This window comes from Spinacia oleracea, chromosome 2, assembly GCF_020520425.1.
Source record: "Spinacia oleracea cultivar Varoflay chromosome 2, BTI_SOV_V1, whole genome shotgun sequence".
NCBI classification, from domain to species: Eukaryota; Viridiplantae; Streptophyta; class Magnoliopsida; order Caryophyllales; family Amaranthaceae; genus Spinacia; species Spinacia oleracea.
The window spans coordinates 91,465,447-91,489,091 of record NC_079488.1 but is presented as its reverse complement, the minus strand read 5'-3'; the positions used below and the strand labels follow the sequence as shown (position 1 = coordinate 91,489,091).

General features: G+C 42.1%; 2 protein-coding genes and 1 non-coding gene across 3 annotated transcripts; 1 reads left to right on the top strand and 2 right to left on the bottom strand.

The window, feature by feature from the left end:
• Nucleotides 1-7,001: 7,001 nt before the first annotated feature.
• Nucleotides 7,002-15,839, top strand: LOC130467623 (uncharacterized). The gene is made up of 6 exons (XM_056836188.1): nt 7,002-7,080; nt 7,465-7,757; nt 7,863-8,646; nt 8,758-9,320; nt 9,472-11,107; nt 15,217-15,839. Exons 1-6 carry the CDS (start codon nt 7,002-7,004, stop codon nt 15,837-15,839), a joined length of 3,978 nt encoding a protein of 1,325 aa, XP_056692166.1.
• On the bottom strand, nt 7,249-7,354 carry LOC130468316 (small nucleolar RNA R71). The gene has a single exon (XR_008928710.1). It is a non-coding gene; the product is annotated as a small nucleolar RNA R71 (small nucleolar RNA).
• A 6,364-nt stretch (nt 15,840-22,203) lies between the features above and the next one.
• Nucleotides 22,204-22,836, bottom strand: LOC130467622 (uncharacterized mitochondrial protein AtMg00810-like). Its single transcript, XM_056836187.1, has one exon. The coding sequence runs from the start codon at nt 22,834-22,836 to the stop codon at nt 22,204-22,206; it is 633 nt and encodes a 210-aa protein (XP_056692165.1).
• Nucleotides 22,837-23,645: the final 809 nt, after the last annotated feature.

The following is a 23,645-nucleotide window of genomic DNA, read 5'->3' as shown; positions in this document are numbered from 1 at the left end:
ATTTCCCCCCATGGGTGATATTAGCATCAGCTCATCACTTCTGATATACTCATTTTCTTTTCTCAAGGCCTCCCCCAGCGAGGTAAATGATTTTCTTCCCAGGTAACTTTTGAACTCGCACTCTTGCATTCCTCTCAACAGAGCCAAAACGGCTATTTCTTGTTGTAAATCTGGTATGGTTATGGATTCGTTGTTAAACCGGGTAAGGTACTCTCTCAGCGGTTCTTTCGGCCTTTGTGAGATTGACATCAACTCTCCGGATGTTTTCTTTCGTTCAACTTTGCTAATGAACCGCCTCACAAAGTCCTCTTGTATCTGCCGAAAGCTAAATATCGATCCAGCCGGCAACTTCTTAAACCAATCAGCTGCCACCCCTGACAAGGTGGTTTGGAACACTTTGCACCACATGGCATCTGAGTCAGAATACATCATCATGTGTTGTTCGAAAGCGGTGGAATGATTTTCGGGGTCTGTGGTTCCGTTGTATTTGCACGTCGGCATCTTTACCTTCTCCATAGGCTGTTCCAGAATACCCCTGCATAGCGGGGAGTCTTTGGGGTGTATGGTTCGTCTCATCGGCTCCTGATGAGGCATATATCCTTCATATCTATTCCAACCAGGCTGCGGAGATTGCACGATGTACTCCTCGTGGTACGGCGTCGATTCCCTACTAGCGGGAACCGACCCTTCTTGCTCTGATATTGACTCTCGGCGTCTAGTGGACCTTTCTCTGCGCCGAGAACTATGCCTTTTTCTTCTGCCCGGATTTTCACTGCAGATAAGTATTGGTTAAGGTTGTGCTGGCAGTACCACTTCATGCTCTAGGGTTTCGTAGAGATTTCTAACTGGCATCGCGCCCGGGCGACTACCGGTAACCACGATCAGATTTCCTTCTGTCCTCCCCGAGGACAGTTCAGCCATTGCCTTCATGACGGCCGAAGCCGTCAGAAGCTGTTGTGGTGTGAACCTTTGGGACAACGCCGAGAGGTTGCTCTGAATCTGTGGGGGGGGGGGATGGAGAATCATGTGCCCTTTCTTCCATGGACGTCTCATCCTCTATGAGCACGTCATTCGGGTTTTCAAAACCTGGGGGGGAATGCTTATCTGTGACTTGAGTACTTTGGGGGGAGGATTGGTAAGTGGAGTGACTTGGCTGGTTGAGACAGGTAAGAGAGAAGGTTTGACTATCGTGGCTTGTGCTACTGGTGTTGGTGTGATCACTGCTGATTGTGGGAGATTGTTGTTTTTTCTAGATTTTTTGTTGTTGGTATCCATGGTGGCTAATTAGCTTGACAAGATTGGGAAGTCCCCTCCTTCTAGCGCCAATTGTTCCGGTAAGATATGGGAACGGTTGGAGAGGTCTTGCTGGTCGAGTAGTGTTGTTATCCTGATGATATCCTGCGCAGATAACAAAGATGAACTAGCCTCGAGGGTGATTCGAGGATCCCCCCTCCGATGCTAAAGTCAGGTATGATAAGTAATAAGTATTTTAGGTTTTTTGAGAATGATTGTGATTGCGTACCTTTTGTAATAAATGAAGCTCATATATATAGGCGCGGGTCGGGCGTACGGACAAATGGGTCATACCCGATTGATAGCGACCCGTTGACTTCTTGATTGATCACGTGCCGCCTCCCTACCGGCTTTTAAGAGATGCTGGTAGGGAATAATAGCTGCCGTTAAGGATTATCGGCTATTATCCTTAACTGGTTGGGGATGCTACCAACCAGCTGGTAGCACACCCGTACAATATTATTTCCAGATTGGCTGATGACAAAGAGCCAGTGACTTATACAAAGGGTTGGGACAGAATGAGAAGGTCCTGTTCAGTTCTTACCTAAAATTGGTTTCTTGGAACTTTTTTTGTGCTATAAATTCCAAGCTCCGAAAAGAATCACCATTGCCAAAATAACTGAAATTGCTGACGCCTACTATAAGTAATGCCTTTTTACGCCTTGACTCTTTTCTGGAGGTATCTATTTGACATAAATTACACGGCATTATTCATTTTACTGGCAGAGTGAACTTGGCCACAAGACAACCAAGGGATGATCCTTGTGCATTACAGCATTAGCTCCATCAGTCCATCATATGATATAATTTTAAAAAATAAAATAAGAAAATTTTACCCAACACAAAAATGGATTGATGGCACAAACATCACTTAGAACTAAACAAACCTCACTCATAGCCAATCTGGCAGCAACTCAAACCAAATAAAATAAAATGAACCTTATTAAAGTTTCTTACATTCTTACCTACGGAAAAGGGAACAGACGGAGGTCCTAAAGTGGGTGTGACAGCATCTCCATAAAAAGCGTATACGTCGTACCTAATATTACAACTGGGATTCATCATAGTGCAACCTGGCTTCATGTTGCACATGTCTGTCATGTTGCCAATGGTCATCTGGAGACAAGTGTTGCAGTCCCTCACAGAAATATCTGGGGTGCATTCAGCAAGCGTGTAAAGCAAGTTCATGCTTGTCAAATTAGCCACAAATTTCCCTTCCTTTGTAGCAATTTTTTTCCAGATGGACCTGTTGCTGCTTCGGATGAAACATTTCTCAAAGTTCCTAGCAGAACTTGTGTAAAACCCAATTGGTTGTTTGTAATGTTCTGTATGTCAACAGCGTTCTGTCTGTTCCACATTGGTATCATTGGAGCATCATTCATGGTACCAAAGAAAGACTCATTAGAGTATCGTACCAGACATTGATCATACCATACTACAGATTCTTTCTGTCCACGGCAACGGGAATTCAACGAGTTGATGGCCAAGGAAATGCACTTCTGGCAGATAGCAACAGTTTCATCAAAACCGCAGAAAAAGAAGCCATAGACCTTATTTGCTCCAATCCCAACAGTTGTGTTGTAGAAGAGGCTTTCATTGGCGTTGTTAGATGAGAAGGAAGACAGAAGAGCATCAACATTAGTCTGATAATTACTAGTTGGTGCAACAGTTTGCATATCTGAGCAAAGGGAAAATACATAGGCCGGGTCAGCTACTGCAAAACGATTAATCGAGAAAATAAGCAGAGAGATCAGAATGTGAAGTAAAGAAGACCAAGAGATAGGAAAGCATGCCATGACTAAGTAAGATATAAGGAGAAGCAATGTTGCAGTTAGGAAACTTTTATGTCAGAGAAGGTGTTTCATTTCAACAATATGAAATCAGATTGCACCATTCAACACTTCTTCCACTTTTCCAAGTGGGAGTAGCCGCAAAATTACGGCACTTAACAACTAGATAGATAAAAGTCATCACAAGCAGTTCAGAGTAATGGAAGATAAAGATCATCATTCAATATTAGGTGACGGCCTGACGGGTAACCTATATGGACCAAATCACCAAATAGACAAAATACTTCTTTGAAAAGTCTAGCTGCTTGACCTTTTAAAAAGATTGATCAAGTTACAGGGAACTGAAATGTAAAATTGTAATAGTTGACATGTTCTCACATATTCATCATGGGGGTGGGGAGAGATGTTCTTTAAACAGTTAGCTATTAGCTCTTTTTGTTTTGACGGAAACACATTCCAGGAAGAAAAATATTCAATTTTCTTCTATTTGTTTTGTTAAGGATGGAAAACAATTTCCTTTGGAAATAAGGAAAGCCACATTTTCATGTCTACTCCTTACATTTCTCTTTCTCTCCTCCCGTCTACCCTCTCCTTCACTTCCATTTCCTTTTTCTCACTAACTTTTCTTGTAAGGAAACAAACAAAAGAAAACTATTTTACAATTGTTTTTTCCCTTGAAAATGGTTTTCCTTTGAAACAAACAGATCCGTAAAGGAAAAAAACGATTTACCCCTTTCCTCTCGACTACTAGGAACAATGCAGTTTTTAGCAACCTCATACGCTCAAATCTGCCAGCAACTTAAACATACTTCTTAATAAGATCTGTACACAGCTAGCATTGGAGAATGGAGACAAATTGATTACCAGATAAACAGGTTTGTCTCTGATTCTATTGAGAGAAACCCGTGCAACTAGAATTCTTAGAAACTTTAGGCGGCTTAAATTGTATGTCTTCAGATGGCATATCTGCACCTTTATCCCTGTGATTCACAGATAGGCTTTTCACATTAGGCACACTTCCTTGAACAAGCACTTCCTAGCAAACAATTTCTATCTGATGAAATCAGTTGATCTCCATTGAAGTAGCTTAGAACAAACGCACAGTTTGGGCCTTAGCAACTATAAACTGAGCTGCTAAGGAAGAAGAGAGAATATAATCGTTATTGATGATTTTCTTACAGCTCAAGCAAAAACTAACTAACTGCAATAATACAATAGATAAGCTTATATAGAAAACTGTAATGCTGTCCTAACCAATCAGAGAGCAGCATGAGCATAACAACCAATCAGAATGCAGTAGAATTACAGACCACCTGCTGACTTGCCACGTTAGCTAAAATCAGTTAGAGAAGAAATGATCAGGTGATAGATGATACACACTAATTGTGGTGGTACTGCATTGCATGGTACTGCATGGTATTCACTAACACCCCCCCTCAAGCTAGGGGTTGCAGAAGAAAGGCCTAGCTTGGAGAGTAACTCAGTGAATTGAGGAGAAGGTAAGGCTTTTGTAAAGACATCAGCAAGTTGAGATTGTGTTGGCAAGTATGTGAGTTGAAGAAGACCTTCTAAAACCTTGTCTCTAGTGAAGTGACAGTCGATTTCTATATGTTTAGTTCTTTCATGGAAAACAAGATTCTTGCCAATGTAAATGGCTGACTGGTTGTCGATGAATCATATTTATATAGGGTATTCTAGGCTCATTTAGGTTGCATTTCTAGGCATTCGTCTCATTTTAGTTGCATTTAGAGTCATAATTGCATAAGTCGTCGTTATTGTACTCTATTACGCTCCGTTTGTGTTTTCTTTGATATTTCAGGTGATTTTACAATCATTTGGGTGCTTTCGGAGTGTTTGGAGGTGGAACGAATGATCACCGGATGGTTTGAGTCGGAGACGAAGTGTTTGATCGGAGAATTGAGTTTTCCGGGGATGATTAACTCGATATATCGCTTGTGCATAGCTCGCAAGACCCCTCGTTGGCTCGCAAGACATCTATCGTAGGCTCGCTACATTTATCGTTGGCTCGCAAGATCCCTCGTTGGCTCGCAAGACATTTATCGTAGGCTCGCTACATTTATCGTTGGCTCGCTACATCCATCGTCGTGCCTCATCGCTTCATGGTTGCTTGCTTCACTAGGCCAGCGAGGGATGGCTCGCTAGCTCCCTCGCTGCCTCGTTGCTCGTCGCCTTGGCCTGCTATGCATCTCACTAGGCCAGCGAGGGATGGCTCGCTAGCTCCCTCGCTGCCTCGTTGCTCGTCGTCTTGTCTTGCTGCACTTCACTAGGCCAGCGAGGGATGGCTCGCTAGCTCCCTCGCTGCCTATAGCTTCGTCGTCTTGTCTTGCTGCACTTCACTAGGCCAGCGAGGGATGGCTCGCTAGCTCCCTCGCTGCCTATAGCTTCGTCGCTTGGCTTGCTACACACACGCGCAGGGCAGCGAGGGATGGCTCGCTAGCTCCCTCGCTGCTCTACCTTCTTGCTAGTCGCTCATCATGATGCCAGCGAGGGATGGTGCGCGAGATCCCTCGCTGCCCATGCCTCGCCATCTATCTTCCCGTGTGCGCGGCTCGTGCTCGGGTTTGGCTGCCACATCATCGCTCCATCGACCAATCATCGACGACTTTTATTTTTATTTTCATATTTATTTAATTTTTTTTATTTTAGAAAATAGGAGCATATAAATACTCAAGGGAACTAATTAATTTCCCTCATGTTATTATTTTCCTAGAATTCTTTTAAACGTTCAGTTTTATTTCTCTCTCTACACATTATTGAGCCCTAGTTCATTCCATTCAATTAATCAATCTAGAGGTAATTCAATAATTTCTTTTGCTTTTATTCTTTCTTATTATTTTCGTTTCTTAGATTAATTCGTCCTTTGATTATGAATCTCGTTTTCATTATGTATTTCATGCTTGTTAATTCAATTATGAGCGAGTAGTTATATTCTAGGGCTAAGTTAGGGAAGCCATGTTTATACCATGATTGTTATGCAATAAAGTTTGCTAATCTATAGATTATTGCTTGAGTAATTCCAATTGATTTGTTCTTAATCGTTGATTCATGTTATCGGCCAATTTCATGGATTAATTATCTAGCTAATAGGAATTAGAATCGAAAGATCGTGTTTTTAGAGGCTTTGTACAATTGGCAATTCTGATTATGTTAGCGATCGTACTGCATATGTTGAATTGAAAGTGTTAAGACCCGACCGTAGGATTAGCATGTACTTTAATTACTCGGCCTAGTTTATTCGTTGTCGAATTGAATTGTGTTATTGGATTGGTATAAGCATGGTGAACCGAACAGACGCCCTAGACCTTTAATTCATTGATAAATTACGCATTTTTATTATTGTTTTAGCTTTAGTAGTTAATACTCAAACTCAACTTTCGTTATTGAAATAGTTCGTATAATTGGGCAAAAACTAATAGAACTTGTCTCCCTGTGGGATCGACCCGTATTTGCTAAGTATCTGCTAACAACAGACACCGTGCACTTGCGGTATCACTTTTTAATCTATCAAGTTTTTGGCGCCGTTGCCGGGGAGACGGCTATATTCTATTAGTTTTAGTTTGATTATTTGAACTGTTTCCATTGTCTTATTGGAACTCTCAGTTCCAATTGAGGCAAATCTCACTGCGTTTTCTTTCGTTGTTGTTTATGCCCAGGTCTGCCAGAACGGGTACCTTGGTTCCTCCCGATCCCGATCTTGGAAAGACTCTTCGTCAACTAAAAAAGCAACAGAAAAAGAAGAAGCAGTCAGGGTCCCAAGACTCACAGACTCCACCGAGTCACACGATGTCTAAATCCCTGAAATCATATGGGGTTCCTTCCTCGAATAGTGTTCCGACTGGGCTCACAATGCCAACTATTGATACAGTCAACTTTGAGATCAAGCCCGCTCTAATCTCCATGGTCTCAGAAAGTCAATTTGGTGGCCATCCATCTGAGGAACCCACCAACCATTTGCAGAGGTTCAACCAACTGTGTGGTACTATCAAGCATCAATGGGTCACTCAAGACCAATTGAAAGTCATGTTGTTTGGTTTTAGCCTTCGTGATAAGGCTCATATATGGTTGAATGATGTCAAGGAGACAGAGTGGAGTGCTATTTCACAGGCCTTTCTAGAAGAATTCTTTCCACCCACCAAGACTGCTGAAATAAGGCATAAGCTAACTACATTCACTCAAGAACCTGGTGAATCACTTCGAGAAGCCTGGGATAGATTCAAGGCTTTGCAGCGGTCGTGTCCGCATCACAATATTGAAAAATGGTTCTTGGTTCAGATTTTCTACCATGGTTTGCAAGATGAAACAAAGAACACGGTTGATTCTGCTGCTGGGGGTGTTTTTCTTGACAAAGAAGTGGATGCAGGTTATGATTTTCTTGCCAACTTAGCTGCCAACCATTACAGCACCACCAGATCCACATCTAAGAAGGGAAAATTGGATGTCGATGCTTATGCTCTATTGTCCTCACAAGTGGCAGCCTTGAACCTGAAGATCGATTCTTTGAAGGCTCCTCAGTCTAGTACACCCCCAATGAGTATCAATGCTATGTCTAGTGTAGCTCCAGTGACAACTTCTTACTGCGAAGTATGTGGCATCCAAGGTCACTTTGGTCATGAGTGCTCTTATAGTTTACAGGATACTACGCAATTGGAGCAAGTGAATGCTTTTCAACAGAGACAACCCAATGACCCATACTCCAATTCATTTAATCCGGGTTGGAGGAATCATCCAAATTTCTCATATCGGGGCAACAATGTTCAGAATCCTCAACCCCAACAACAATGGTCGCAACCACAGTTCCATCCACCTCAACCACATGTTGCTAGGCCTCCATTTCAACAAGGAGCCTCACATAATGCTCCCCCGGGGTTTAATAGGCCCCCGCATCAAGGATATCAACAACCCCCTCAGAGCAGTGCTACTCCAGAGCCTAACATGGGTGATCTGTATAAGCTCATTGCAAATATGCAGAAGACCGCAGAGATAGCTCAAAAGAACCATGATGAGAGCATCAAAGAGTTGAAGAATCAGAATAGAATGTTGGAGAATCAAGTTGCCCAACTTGCTGACACTCTATCTCAAAGGCAACCGGGTACACTACCAGGGCAACCTACTCCGCCCCAGAACAGAGAAAGTGCCAATGCTATCACTCTTAGAAGTGGCACTAAATATAATGGACCCCCGATGCCCACTGATGATGCAACTCTTGCTAAGGGGAACACAGATGGACCAGGGAAAGCAACTGATGCAGAGCCTCGAGTCATGGAAGTTGATAATGCTGATGATGTTGGTGCAAATAAGGGGAAAGAGAAGATTTCTGATTCTCTCCCTATCGTGCCTAAGTTACCTTTCCCTCACCGGATGCAGAAAACTAAGGTCGATCAACAGCTTGGTAAGTTCTTGGCAATGGTCAAGAATCTTGAGGTAACGGTCCCTTTTACTGATTTAATATCTCAAGTTCCTGTTTATGCAAAATTTTTGAAAGAGATGATCACTAAGAAAAGGGATTATGGTGGTGTGGAGAGAGTCGCTCTAACTGAAGAGTGTAGTGCGATATTGCAAAATAAGTCTCCACCCAAACTTAAGGATCCGGGTAGTTTTTCCATCCCCTGTCATGTAGGTGCATTGTTCATTGATAAAGCATTGTGTGATTTAGGTGCAAGTGTGTCTGTCATGCCCCTTTCTGTCTGTAATAGGTTGAATATGGGAAAACTAAAATGCACACAAATCACGTTGCAAATGGCAGATCGTTCTATAAAGTATCCCTTGGGTATTTTGGAGGATGTTCCTGTCCGGGTGGGGAAATTCTACATTCCTGTTGATTTTGTAGTGCTAGATATGGAGGAGGATAGTCAAATTCCCATAATTTTGGGTAGGCCATTTTTATGTACTGCAGGTGCTGTCATTGATGTCAAGTCCGGGTCTCTTACTTTGAGTGTTGGTGATGATACTGTTACTTTTAATCTAACCAATGCTGTGAAGTCTCCTATGCTTGAGAATACTTGTTGCAGGATTGATATTGCAGAAGAAATTTCTCTAGACAACATTCCTAGAATGTTGTATGATGATCTATTGCTGGCGACTCTCACCTTGCAGGCCCGAAAAGGAGAAGGAGATTGTGAGATTGATTCCTTGATCTCGGATTTAGATGGAAGTGAAGCTGAGAAGGTCGATGGTTTTGAGGTATTAGAAACTGTTTGCTCTATTTCCGAGCCACAGGTAACGAAAGTAGAACTAAAACCGTTACCATCCCACCTTAAATATGCATTTCTTGATGATACTGAGGATTTTCCTGTGATCGTTAATGCTGCACTCGATGATAGCCAGCTTTCTAAGCTTCTGACCGTGCTCCGTATATATGCACAAAAAGGCAATCGGGTATAGCATTGACGATCTCAAGGGCATTAGTCCTGACTTTTGTATGCATAGAATTAATTTGGAAGCAGATCACCGCCCTCGCATCCAACCACAACGTCGTTTGAATCTTAATATGCAAGATGTGGTGAGAAAAGAGGTAGTGAAACTACTTGATGCGGGCATCATCTATCCCATTTCAGATTCTAAATGGGTGAGCCCGGTGCAAGTCGTTCCTAAGAAGGGGGGGACAACGGTCATTAAGAATGATAAGGATGAGCTTATCCCTACTCGTGTTGTCACAGGTTGGCGTATGTGTATAGATTATAGAATGTTGAATACGGCCACCTTGAAGGATCACTTTCCCCTCCCCTTTATTGACCAGATGCTAGAAAGATTAGCAAAACACAACTTTTTCTGTTATTTGGATGGATATTCAGGTTTCTTTCAGATTCCCATTCACCCGGATGACCAGGAGAAGACGACGTTCACCTGTCCATATGGAACTTTTGCATACCGCAGAATGCCGTTTGGCTTGTGCAACGCCCCTGCTACATTTCAAAGGTGTATGATGGCCATTTTTTCTGACTTCATCGAGGATATCATGGAGGTATTTATGGATGATTTTAGTGTTTATGGTTCTGACTTTGATGTATGTTTGCATAATCTTTCTAAAGTGCTTAAACGTTGTTCTGAGGTGAATTTGGTATTGAACTGGGAAAAGTGCCACTTTATGGTCAATGAAGGAGTGGTACTTGGTCATCTTATTTCTGAGCGTGGCATCCAAGTTGACCGAGCAAAGATTGAGGTGATTGAGAAACTTCCCCCTCCTGTGAATGTCAAGGGAGTGAGGAGTTTTCTCGGTCATGCGGGTTTCTATCGCCGTTTCATAAAAGATTTTTCTAAAATTGCGAAACCCCTCACTCAATTACTGCTCAAGGATGCCACATTTGAGTTCACTGATGCTTGTTTGGAGTCTTTTGGCAGGATAAAGAAAGCATTGATAACTGCTCCGATCATTCAGCCTCCGGATTGGGATTTGCCGTTTGAAATTATGTGTGATGCGAGTGATTATGCTGTTGGAGCAGTGCTTGGCCAAAGAAAGAACAAGGTGTTGCATGCCATCTATTATGCAAGCAAAACCTTGGATGGAGCTCAGATGAATTATGCTACTACTGAGAAAGAGCTCCTTGCGGTTGTTTATGCACTTGACAAATTCCGGACGTATCTTGTTGGATCGAAAGTCATTATACACACTGATCATGCCGCTTTGAAGTATTTGTTGGCCAAGAAAGAGGCCAAACCGAGACTTATTCGATGGATTCTTCTTCTCCAGGAGTTTGATTTGGAGATTCGGGATAAGAAGGGTGCTGAGAATGTTGTTGCAGATCATCTCTCTCGGTTGAAATTTCAATCTAGCACAGACGGGCCTATCAATGATTCTTTTCCTGACGATCATCTATTCTCCGTGTCTACTCAATCCCCATGGTATGCGGACTTTGCAAACTATTGTGTTGGTGGCTCCCATCCTCCGGAATTGACATATCAACAACGTAAGAGATTCTACCATGATGCTAAGCGGTATTTTTGGGATGATCCACATTTGTATCGGAAGTGTGCCGATGGTATGTTTCGTAGGTGTGTAGCGGATTGGGATACCCAAGGGGTTCTTAAGCATTGCCACAGTTTACCTTCTAGTGGCCATCTTGGTGCTATTCCGACCGCCCATCGAACTCTTCAAAGTGGTTTCTATTGGCCTTCTATATTCAAGGATGCTCGTTTCTTTTGCAATGCATGTGATGAATGTCAACGGACGGGCAACGTTTCGAAAAGGCAAGAGCTACCACAGACCGGAATTCTTGAAGTTGAGCCATTTGATGTATGGGGCATTGATTTTATGGGACCGTTCCCTTCCTCATGTGGGAATCGGTACATCTTGGTTGCCGTTGATTACGTTACAAAGTGGGTGCACTAGTGGAAAAAACCCCTGTTGAGGGGGGCATTTCGGGCTTGTTGAGGCGAACATGGCCCGCTTCAACAGAGGGGGCTTCAACAGGTCAGAGATCTGTTGAGGCGGGCCTAGCCCGCCTCAAAAAGATATCTGTTGAGGCGGGCATTTGAAAGCCCCCCTCAACAGACAAGCCTGTTGATGCTGAAATTAACACCTGTTGAGGCGGGCATTTATAAAGCCCCCCTCAACAGACAAGCCTGTTGAGGCGAACATTAAATTGCCCCCCTCAACAGACAAGCCTGTTGAGGCAAACATTGTCTTAATCACAGCTTAGCTGGGCTACCACCACTAATATTCTGCTTTAATTTTTTTTGTTAGGTAATAAAAGAACTATAATACTCATAAAATAGACAATTGTAAACAATAAATCTTTCGCTCACATTAATATTGAAATAATATTGTTTAATGTAATTTTACAATATAAATTCACACAACTTCAGTAGAAGAGGGCACAACTTCAGTTGCTTTAAAGTCCTTAATGCCAGACCCCAAGAGAACGGTGGATTCATTTGGCTTCCTTATTTGTATGTCCACCCACTGAACCCAATGGTTTCTAAGAGAAAGAGAGTTGGTTCGCATTTTGCTGTGTAGCCATATCTAGAAGTGTTGTACTTCCGATGGACAGTACACCAGTGAGCTTTGCTGATGCAGCGTTCAGATGGAAAGTAATCATCAGTCTTGAACAGTCCCTGAAACAAACCATAAACAATGAATATATAATTGTTGGCTTACTCAGACGTAAATTTAGGAAATGACAAGTACAAGAGTGCTTACATTAACCGATCTTGAGAATAACCAGTGTGCCACGCACAGGTCTTCTTCCAATGCTTGCACCCACTCATAGTGCACATAGCACTGAATACTGATGTTGCTGCTAATAGACAAGGTGGGAACTTCAACACTTCTTACTCAATCAGGCAAAGCTCAATCAAAAAGGACAGGAGTTCGAGCTGTTAAAGATCCAACAATTAAAAAAGACCATCAGTTTCAGAAACTAATCACCAGAAGAAAAAGATAGCAAGATGTTGATACAAATATCTGATCCAACAATGCAGAATGTACATTACCATAACACCACTCTGTAGATTTTTACCATATTAATAACTTCTTGCCTACTATAAGCCCTATCAGATACCAGTACCAGATCTTCAACAACCGGAGCTGACACCTCTTCATATTTCCTAGCCAGAAGCATTGCTGTGACACCTACTAGCTGGAGCTTTTTTTCTCCCCACTGGCTTAATTGCTAAGAAGCGGTCGATCTGGTTAACTGTCAGATATATCGTCTCCTCCATGAGCTCAAACTAATAATGGACCTTTTGGTTCAATATCAGATAGTTAGTGGCACCACTGGTTATAGTTAACTTTCTCTCGACTATAAGAAATAAGTAATGCTTGCAAAATTACCTCAATCAGCCAATCAACCAGAATGGCTCTCATCTTTTCATTAATGTCAGGTTGCCTGTCCATATAATTTGGAGGAACGCAGCTAGTACTATTCATAATGAAAATAGTAATGAGCATGCTTATAGTCATCAACAGGAAGCACAAAAGCCATGTTTGCTTCATCAAACACATAGTATACCTACTTAAATAAAATCAGATTTATCTAGTCATTCTAGTGCAACACATAGAGAGCCAGATATTATGAGCAGCGAAATTACTAGTGTAAACATACAGCGCACAAAAAAATACAGTTTTATGAATGTTACAAGAGCATCATGGGACTGTAGCATCATATCCCCTGTAACAGTAGGTAGTAGTTGTATTGTATATCACTTGTAAAACGACTTATCCAGCAATGCTATTTCAGTAAGTTAAAGAACCAGTGAAAAAACATAAAATTCCTGCCTTATATGTGACATATTGTTTCATTGTGAAACTTCACTTTAGAAAATTTTGTGCGCATCACAAGGATTGTTCATTAAAAGACAGGACAAACACCCAGAAGACAGGATAAGCTACATCAGATACCAAATTAGACCATTCTACTAATTCCCTATATGAAATTGAGAAATCGAGGAGATTGACTGTGCCTGTGATCTAATTCATTTACTGGTATTCAGACGAAACATTCAGGAAGAGTCTGTTTGACTGTCTTGAACTTTCATCCCAAATTGTTTAACTTCCTTTCTTGCACAATACAGGAGTATAGATAGTACTGTACCAAACTTCATAAGTTCTGAGACATTACCAGCTTATTTTGCAGGGAGGAAAGTCTAGCAAATTCCACAATCAACTTAAGTTCAAAATTGAATCATTTATGTGCGAATACTAGTATAGCACCTTTCGCCCACACTAGATGATTCGAAATGAAGAACTACCAAAATCTAAAGTTTCACAATACTACACCTCCATACTTTGTTCATTATGAAATGTACCTAATCCAAACATACTCCCTCTAAATGCTTGAAGTTTACTCCTACAATGCAGGGATACATATTTACACTAAACTTATATGCTTATCACAAGCAGAATCCAGTGAACATAATGTGCACTCATATTCAAATCCAGAGTTTTCTTTACAATCGAATCAAACCTTTCTGAGATTGTTATTATTAATCTGATGATTAGGGAAAACTCTGAAGACAAGTACTCAAGATTTCCACCCTCTAGGCTAAATCATACTCAACAACTTAGTCAACCAAAAATATTACTAGCAACAATTTGCTGAAAGTACCCAATTCTATTTCAGATACTAAGATGTCGACTTATTATATTAATATGAATAACGAAGAAATTCAGTATGCAAATTAGAAGCGTAAAAGAGGAACATTATTGAAATAAACCTTAATTGCGATTATTGCAAATATCGAAACCCCTAACTTAATAAATTTCAAATACATGTTCTCATATTATGCAACGAGGCATCAAAAATTAGATTTAACCAATTAAAAACAACAAAACATCATAGATCTATACTATATACCAAAATGCGGCATCAAAAGTTCAAATTGAACGAATTCAACACCCATAACATTAATTTTTCGCAATACCAGCATAAAATTAAGAAAAAAGAAAGCAGAAACGATAGAATCGATATACCCTAGCTTGAGGAGGGAGACAAATCGACGAGTTTGAAGAGTCGAGGGAGAGAGGTCGCGGAGATACCCTAGCTTTGTAACTCTTCCATGGAAGGCGGAGGAAAAGCTTCCATGGAAGCCAACGACTGTGAGGAGAGCGAGTGGGAGCCCGATTTGTTGACGAAATAGCGGGTTTGAGGAGTTTTGAACCAGGAGAGAGGAGAGGGGAGAGAAGAGAGAGAAATGAAACAGATGAAATGAGGAGAGAGAATTAAAACCAGTAGATCTTATCTGTTTGGCGGTGAGGAGGAGACCTGTTGAAGCGAACAAACATAAGCCCGCCCCTTTAGACTAGTGTCTATTGAGGCGGGCAATCAAAAGCCCCCTTCCACAGTATCTATAGAAGCGAACACCACAAAAGCCCGCCTCAACCTGTTAGTAAAACATTTGACCCGCGTTGGCTGAGTGGTTATTGAGGCTCACTTATGTATGCCCCCCTCAACAAGGGGGCTACAATAGGCGTTTTTTCCACTAGTGGTGGAAGCTATTGCATCGCCAACCAACGACTCTAACGTCGTAAAGAAGCTTTTCAAGAAAATCATCTTTCCGCGCTTTGGAGTCCCAAGGGTCGTGATTAGTGATGGGGGTTCCCATTTTCATCAAAGGACTTTTAAGGCTCTTCTGAAGAAGCACGGAGTTACTCAAAAGGTTGGCATGGCTTATCATCCTCAAACGAGTGGCCAAGTCGAAGTTTCTAATCGACAGATCAAGAGAATTCTCGAAAAAGTGGTCAACAAGTCTCGAAAAGATTGGTCGTTGAAGCTGGATGACACATTGTGGGCGTTGCGCACGGCCTACAAGACTCCGTTGGGGACAACTCCGTATAGGTTGGTGTATGGCAAAGCTTGTCATTTACCAGTTGAAATGGAATATCTCTCTACTTGGGCCGTCAAGGAGATCAATATGGATTTAGAAGCGGCCGGTGAAGCGAGACTTCTTCAATTGAATGAGCTAGATGAACTACGGTTTGAAGCTTACGAGAATCATAAGCTCTATAAGGAGCAAACGAAGAAGTTTCATGATAAGATGATTCAAAAACGGGAGTTCAACATCGGTGATAAGGTCTTGCTTTATAATTCACGACTACGGCTTTTTCCAGGAAAGCTTAAGTCTAGATGGTCCGGACCTTTTACTATCACCGAAGTCAAGGAACATGGAGCTATCGAGGTTGCTAGTGAAAATGGCACCAAGTTCAAAGTGAACGGTCAACGTTTGAAGCTATACACTGAAGGAGCGTTTATTGGAAAATTGGAGACAATCTATCTCTCCGATCCACCCACCGACGCTTGACTATTGAGGTTTGGAGTCAAGCTAATGACTTAAAACGAGCGCTTATCGGGAGGCAACCCGATTTCTAACTCTTTTTTTTTTAAATGAAATTTATTTTATTTATTTGGTTATTTTATTGCAAAAATAAAATAAAAATAAAAAGTATATAAACAACAAAAGAACAAAAAAAAAAATATTTTATTTTTGAGTTCACTTGAATTCATCTATTTATTTATTTATTTTCGTATTTTTATTTTTATTTTATTTTTAGATTAGTTTTCAGTCATCGTAATTTTTAATTTATTTTTGCGTGTTTTAATTTTTACTAACGATTCTAATTTTTTTATTTTAGTGGTGCTTGTTTCCTTTTAAAAGATGTGTAGGTGCAAGATCGAGTTAATTTCGGAAATTTTGATGCATCGACAAGCCGCAAGCTCGCGAAACCCAGCGCCTACCCAGCGTGCGCGCTGGCCTATAACCACTCCGATTGAGAGCCACTGCCTTGCCCGCTGGCAATCCAGCGTGAGCGCTGGACTTGTCCCATTGCGTGCATCTCTCGCCAGCGAGCGAGCACTCGTCACCAGCGAGCGATGTCTCGCGTCCTGCCAGCCTTCACTGCCCCTTGCCAATGCCCGCGCTGCTCTTCGTCGTGCACCAGCCAGCCCACCTATGCTCGCGCCCAGCGAGCGCTGGCTCGATGCAGCGAGAGAGCACGCGCAACAAGTCTCGCAGCGCCCAGCGAGGGATCCCTCGTCATCAGCGATCGATCTCGCGCAGCTCCAGCGAGCGATGCTCGACCACCAGCGAGAGGTCTCGCGCGCGCATGCCTCGTCATTCCACAGCCCGCGCCACTCCTCTTTGCTCGTAACTTCCAGCGAGCGCTGGCTCGACGCCAGCGAGAGAGCTCGCGCTGCCAGCCCTCATGCCTCACCTCACTCGACGCCCTTCAGGCCACAATCAACCCACCCAAAAATCTTTTACCCACGCATCACGCCTTTCTCTCACTCACCAATACTCTCCACCACCACCACCCAACGTCCCATCACTCACCATCACCTACCAACTGCCACAACCACAACACCGCCGGCGACCACCCCCGTTGCCGGCGCCGCCCCAAACCAGCCACCCACCCTCAAAATCCTTCACCTTTTCCCCACCTTAACACCATAAACCCTAGACTTAATCAATTTGGGGGTTTTTGTTTCTCATAATTGGAGTTCAAATTGGTTGAATTGTGCACTTCATAAGGGTCAAAGGAGGAGATTTACATCAATTTCATGCTCTATTCATCACCAAATTGGTAGTAAGATTTGAATTACTCCCTCTATTTTACTCTTTGACATTATTCAAGAATTTCTATGCTTATGGTTAAATTGAATTACATGAATTACTTGATTGTCAATTGAAATTGATTGAGGGACAAATTGCTTCATTGTGAATTCTGGTTTTCATTGATTTGATTGTTGCTTGGAGTACCGGAGTTTTGATTTACTTGGATTGTTGGCATTGTTGATTGTGGTGACACTTATCACAGATTTCATACACCATGACACCACCAAGACGCTCAAATCCTAAGCGTAATGCCACTAAACCAACTGCACCCAAACCTACAACATTCAAAAAGCCACCCACCCCAAAACCCCCACCACCAAAAGTCACCCCACCCATATTACCACCACCCTTACAAGCCCCCACACCCATAATACCACCACCACCACCACATCTAAATCCTGAGCTTCGCCAACAATCTTTGCTAGCCGCCTTGCACAAAAGACCGGTCCGTTCTACACTTTTCTACTCCATAGATGCGGCTACCAAATTGGGACTTCATTCTAGTATTGACGAACTTCTTTCTGGTTCGTCTTGGGAGAAATTTCTTGGTATTACTGAGCTTACTTTTGCAGATTGGACTTATGAATTCCTAGCTTCCTTTGAGTTTAAAGGAGAGCCCTCAAAGATGTATTTTAAACTTGGTGGTGTAGCTCGCGAATTGACTGTCGATGAGGTAAATGATATATTTGGATGGGAGAAAGGATGCTTAATTGATTCATACGGGTTCAACACCTTCTTGGATGACAAGATAGGCGAGGATGGTACACCTTGTGATCTCTCCCACTTTTGGTTTCGAATAACTGGAAAAAAGGATTGGAATCCCGGCCATAGCAAGTGTGGCTCGATCATCAATCCTTCCCTCAGATTACTCCATCGGGTGATTAAGAGTGTCTTCTACCCTAAAAAGGAGATGAATCAAGTCACCTCATCTGACCTCAGACACTTATTGGCTTTCACTATTGAAAGGACCCCGGACTTTCCTACGATTGATTATGGTTCTTTCTTGGTCTCAGCTTTTCATACTGCTCGCAACAGAGATGTTGGAGATATCCATTGTGGCGGTTTTATCACTAGTATTGCCAAACATTTTGGGTTGTCAACTGAGGGCAAGAAGCCGGTTTCATCGAAAAACTATTTGCTTGATATTAAGGCATTGGGTCGTTTTGGTTGGCTCAAGGAGACAGGAGATCGTTATATTTGGAACGTGAAACGAGGGGGACACCGCCTGGCCGACTCCCCTTATGCCTATCTCCCGTGTTCTCGAGCGGATCTCACTACCTTGGGATGTTTGACATTCTCACCTGACTTTCGACGACCGGGGAGCCGGACGGCAGACTCCGCGCGTCCACCCCCCGGACCCTCAGTGAGTCCTCCTGTGTCTCCCATTGCTGCTACCCTCGAGGGTCCGACATCACCTACTCCTATTACTGGCTCTGTACCACTTGAGCACCAGCTGGGGGCCTTTGTTTCGCTTTGCGAAACTTTTCATACTGCTGTCTTTGAGCGTCTCTCTGCTCTTGACGACCAGGTTGCCTCTTTGCGACAGGATGTTTTCACCATTCTTGGACGGCTTCCAGCTCCTGCCCCGACTCTTGCTGAGTGAGTCGTTCCTTTTTCTCTTTCCCTTGCATTACTATGTATTGTCGCAGTGGGGTCACTGCATCATTCTAGCTTGGGGGAGGGATATCCTATCCTTTATTGCTTTCTTAGTGTACTTTTTATCGCTTTCATAGGTGTTGTACGCTTTGTACCATCCATTAGGGGTGGGAGTTTACGTGCAACGAAAAAAATGTACTGCTTTCCTAGTATTACTGATTCGTTTAGTTGTCTTTCTTTACTTGCATTACATTCATATTTCCTTATACCCTGCATAGTGAATTTGACTTTCAAACCATGTTCAGACTCTTTTTGACTCTTTAGAGCTTCTCTTGAACTTAGCTATGATTCTGAAATTCAGTCGGTTGTGTTATACATTGATAACTGCTTGGCATTGTGTGAACCAATTGAATGGTATGCGGTAAGATGTTGGTCTCGTATCAAGAATAGCTAGCCAATTATCTTGTAGGTCACCTTACTATGTGTTTGTGTGATTGATGTGACTTGTTATCGTATGATTTTGGCTTGAGATTCACTAGTAGTTTAGTTGCAACTCACGCATGCCGCGTATGACAGAGGCCATTCTCATAGGAAGCCTTCAGACGAATTTAGAAACATCAGTTCCTGCCTTTCATACCCATGTTGTAGCCTTGTCCGTTTATTCTTTTAACTCCACAAAACTGAGCCCTATTAGCCCCGTTGGTTACTTATCCCGAGTCTAGCTTGGGGGAGCTTCGGTGTTCGTAATGGTTTCGTCGATGTTGATTGATTGGCACACTACGGCAATAGTTCGTGGTTCGAGGCTATGTTTGGATTTGTGGTTCGGAAATGGTGTATATTATTGTTGGCACCCAAGCTTGTAACAGTTAGAATTAGATTTATCTATGTACTTTCGATTTCATTCTTTAGTTTCAGTTTTTAAAAAAAAAAATAAAAAAAAAAAAAAAAAAAAAAAAAAGAAAAATCAAAGAAAAATCAAAAATACGTTTTTCGTTTTTGTATATAGTTTGAAGGCAGGGAAAGGGGATTGAACAAAGATCATTGACATTATATTATGTTTTTCCCCTTGCTCATATATAACTTGGTTGATTGTTCGGGTTTCATGGTTCGACGGAGTTGGATTTTCAGCATTATCACGCCGACGCATATAGTTCACATTTGCTCCCCAAGTTGGACCTTACTCTCACTTTTTCCCAAATTATATCCTACCCTTCCTTTCCACCTAGCCCCGTTACAAGCTTACTATAAAGACCTCTTGATCGGCATGTTTGTTTTGTGAATAAGCGAAAATTGTTTCTTGCTATTGTCATCTTACCCCGCGTTGCATCATATATTCATATTCTACAAAGTATGCGGCGAAGACTAGCTTGATTGAGAACGGTTTGTGGCTAAGCTTGGTTGTTTCAATTGTGGATCATGATGCTTTGTGGTTCTATTTGTATCCGAGCTAAATTTCTGTCTTAATAACTTTGTTTGATTGTTTGCCCGAGAGTTGAGTAGGTTTGTTCAAGTTCAATGAAAGTCATGTGCGTCTCATTTCTCTGTTTTCGGTCTAGTGTTGCTTGGGGACAAGCAACAGTTTAGCTTGGGGGAATTTGATGAATCATATTTATATAGGGTATTCTAGGCTCATTTAGGTTGCATTTCTAGGCATTCGTCTCATTTTAGTTGCATTTAGAGTCATAATTGCATAAGTCGTCGTTATTGTACTCTATTACGCTCCGTTTGTGTTTTCTTTGATATTTCAGGTGATTTTACAATCATTTGGGTGCTTTCGGAGTGTTTGGAGGTGGAACGAATGATCACCGGATGGTTTGAGTCGGAGACGAAGTGTTTGATCGGAGAATTGAGTTTTCCGGGGATGATTAACTCGATATATCGCTTGTGCATAGCTCGCAAGACCCCTCGTTGGCTCGCAAGACGACATCTATCGTAGGCTCGCTACATTTATCGTTGGCTCGCAAGATCCCTCGTTGGCTCGCAAGACATTTATCGTAGGCTCGCTACATTTATCGTTGCCTCGCTACATCCATCGTCGTGCCTCATCGCTTCATGGTTGCTTGCTTCACTAGGCCAGCGAGGGATGGCTCGCTAGCTCCCTCGCTGCCTCGTTGCTCGTCGCCTTGGCCTGCTATGCATCTCACTAGGCCAGCGAGGGATGGCTCGCTAGCTCCCTCGCTGCCTCGTTGCTCGTCGTCTTGTCTTGCTGCACTTCACTAGGCCAGCGAGGGATGGCTCGCTAGCTCCCTCGCTGCCTATAGCTTCGTCGTCTTGTCTTGCTGCACTTCACTAGGCCAGCGAGGGATGGCTCGCTAGCTCCCTCGCTGCCTATAGCTTCGTCGCTTGGCTTGCTACACACACGCGCAGGGCAGCGAGGGATGGCTCGCTAGCTCCCTCGCTGCTCTACCTTCTTGCTAGTCGCTCATCATGATGCCAGCGAGGGATGGTGCGCGAGATCCCTCGCTGCCCATGCCTCGCCATCTATCTTCCCGTGTGCGCGGCTCGTGCTCGGGTTTGGCTGCCACATCATCGCTCCATCGACCAATCATCGACGACTTTTATTTTTATTTTCATATTTATTTAATTTTTTTTATTTTAGAAAATAGGAGCATATAAATACTCAAGGGAACTAATTAATTTCCCTCATGTTATTATTTTCCTAGAATTCTTTTAAACGTTCAGTTTTATTTCTCTCTCTACACATTATTGAGCCCTAGTTCATTCCATTCAATTAATCAATCTAGAGGTAATTCAATAATTTCTTTTGCTTTTATTCTTTCTTATTATTTTCGTTTCTTAGATTAATTCGTCCTTTGATTATGAATCTCGTTTTCATTATGTATTTCATGCTTGTTAATTCAATTATGAGCGAGTAGTTATATTCTAGGGCTAAGTTAGGGAAGCCATGTTTATACCATGATTGTTATGCAATAAAGTTTGCTAATCTATAGATTATTGCTTGAGTAATTCCAATTGATTTGTTCTTAATCGTTGATTCATGTTATCGTCCAATTTCATGGATTAATTATCTAGCTAATAGGAATTAGAATCGAAAGATCGTGTTTTTAGAGGCTTTGTACAATTGGCAATTCTGATTATGTTAGCGATCGTACTGCATATGTTGAATTGAAAGTGTTAAGACCCGACCGTAGGATTAGCATGTACTTTAATTACTCGGCCTAGTTTATTCGTTGTCGAATTAAATTATGTTATTGGATTGGTATAAGCATGGTGAACCGAACAGACGCCCTAGACCTTTAATTCATTGATAAATTACGCATTTTTATTATTGTTTTAGCTTTAGTAGTTAATACTCAAACTCAACTTTCGTTATTGAAATAGTTCGTATAATTGGGCAAAAACTAATAGAACTTGTCTCCCTGTGGGATCGACCCGTATTTGCTAAGTATCTGCTAACAACAGACACCGTGCACTTGCGGTATCACTTTTTAATCTATCAGTTGTCAGAGTGGAGAGTGACAGGTTTGAGATTGGTGACTCCAATGTCTTCAAGAAGTCTAACAAGCCATGTAATCTCAGAGGCAGCTGCAGCCATTGCTCTGTACTCTGCTTCAGAAGAGCTTTTAGACACAGTTCCTTGTTGCTTGGATTTCCAGGAGACAGGTGAGTTCCCAAGTAACAAAACATATCCTGTGATAGACTTCCTGGTGTTTGGACAGGCTGCCCAATCACTATCAGAAAAAGCTTGCAAGGTGAGAGAATCTGCAGCTTTGAGAATGATACCTTGCCCTGCAGTGTGTGCCACATATCTGAGAACATGTTGCAAAGCTGTAACATGAGGAATTCTGGGCATATGCATGAATTGACTTAACAATTGTACTGCAAAACATAGATCAGGTCTAGTGTGGGTAAGGAAATTGAGCTTTCCAACCAATGTTCTGTAATGTTCAGGAGCATCATAAGGGAGACCTTCATCAGCATATAGTTTTGTGTTGATGGAAAGAGGGGTGACAACTGACTTGTGTAGATCAAAACCACAGTCAGACAATAGGGATTTTGTAAACTTCTTCTGTGTGAGAACCACTCCATCTGGTAAGTAGCCAACTTCAATACCAAGGAAATAGCTCATTACCCCTAAATCCTTGATGCTAAAAAACATCATCCAAGTGAGCTTTAAGAGTGGTTATAGTAGGCAGATGATTACCAGTGAGTAGGATGTCATCAACATATACATCAACTAGAGTAATATCATCACCATGTCTTTTAATGAAAAGGGAATAATCATTCTTGGACTGAATGAAACCCAGGTGTTGTAATTCTCCATGTAATTTGGCAAACCATTGCCTAGAAGCCTGTTTGAGACCATACAAAGACTTCTTTAATCTGCAAACCATATTATTAGGATTAGGTATTCCCTTAGGCATTCTCATGTACACTTCTTCATGGAGATCTCCATGAAGAAATGCATTATTCACATCCAGTTGGTAAATCACCCATTTCATGTTTGCTGCAAGAGCAATAATACACCTGACAGTTGCCATCTTGACTACAGGAGAGAATATCTCCTCATAGTCAATCCCATGTTTCTGTGTAAAACCTTTAGCAACCAGCCTTGCTTTACACCTTTCTAGTGACCCATCTGCTTTAAGTTTGACTTTGAAGACCCATTTGCAACCAATGGGTTTCTTTCCAACTGGTAAGGCAACTACCTCCCATGTGTCATTGTGTAACAAAGCTGCAATCTCTTTTTCCATAGCTTGTACCCATTCTGGTTTCTGTGCAGCTTCTGTATAAGTACTTGGTTCACTAATATTGTCAAGTAAAACCACTATAGCATGATGACTGGAAGGTAGATTCTTATAGGAGACTAAGTTACACCAGTGAGTTGCAGTATAGCAATGGTAATTAGACAGATATGAGGGTGGTTTGTGTGATCTG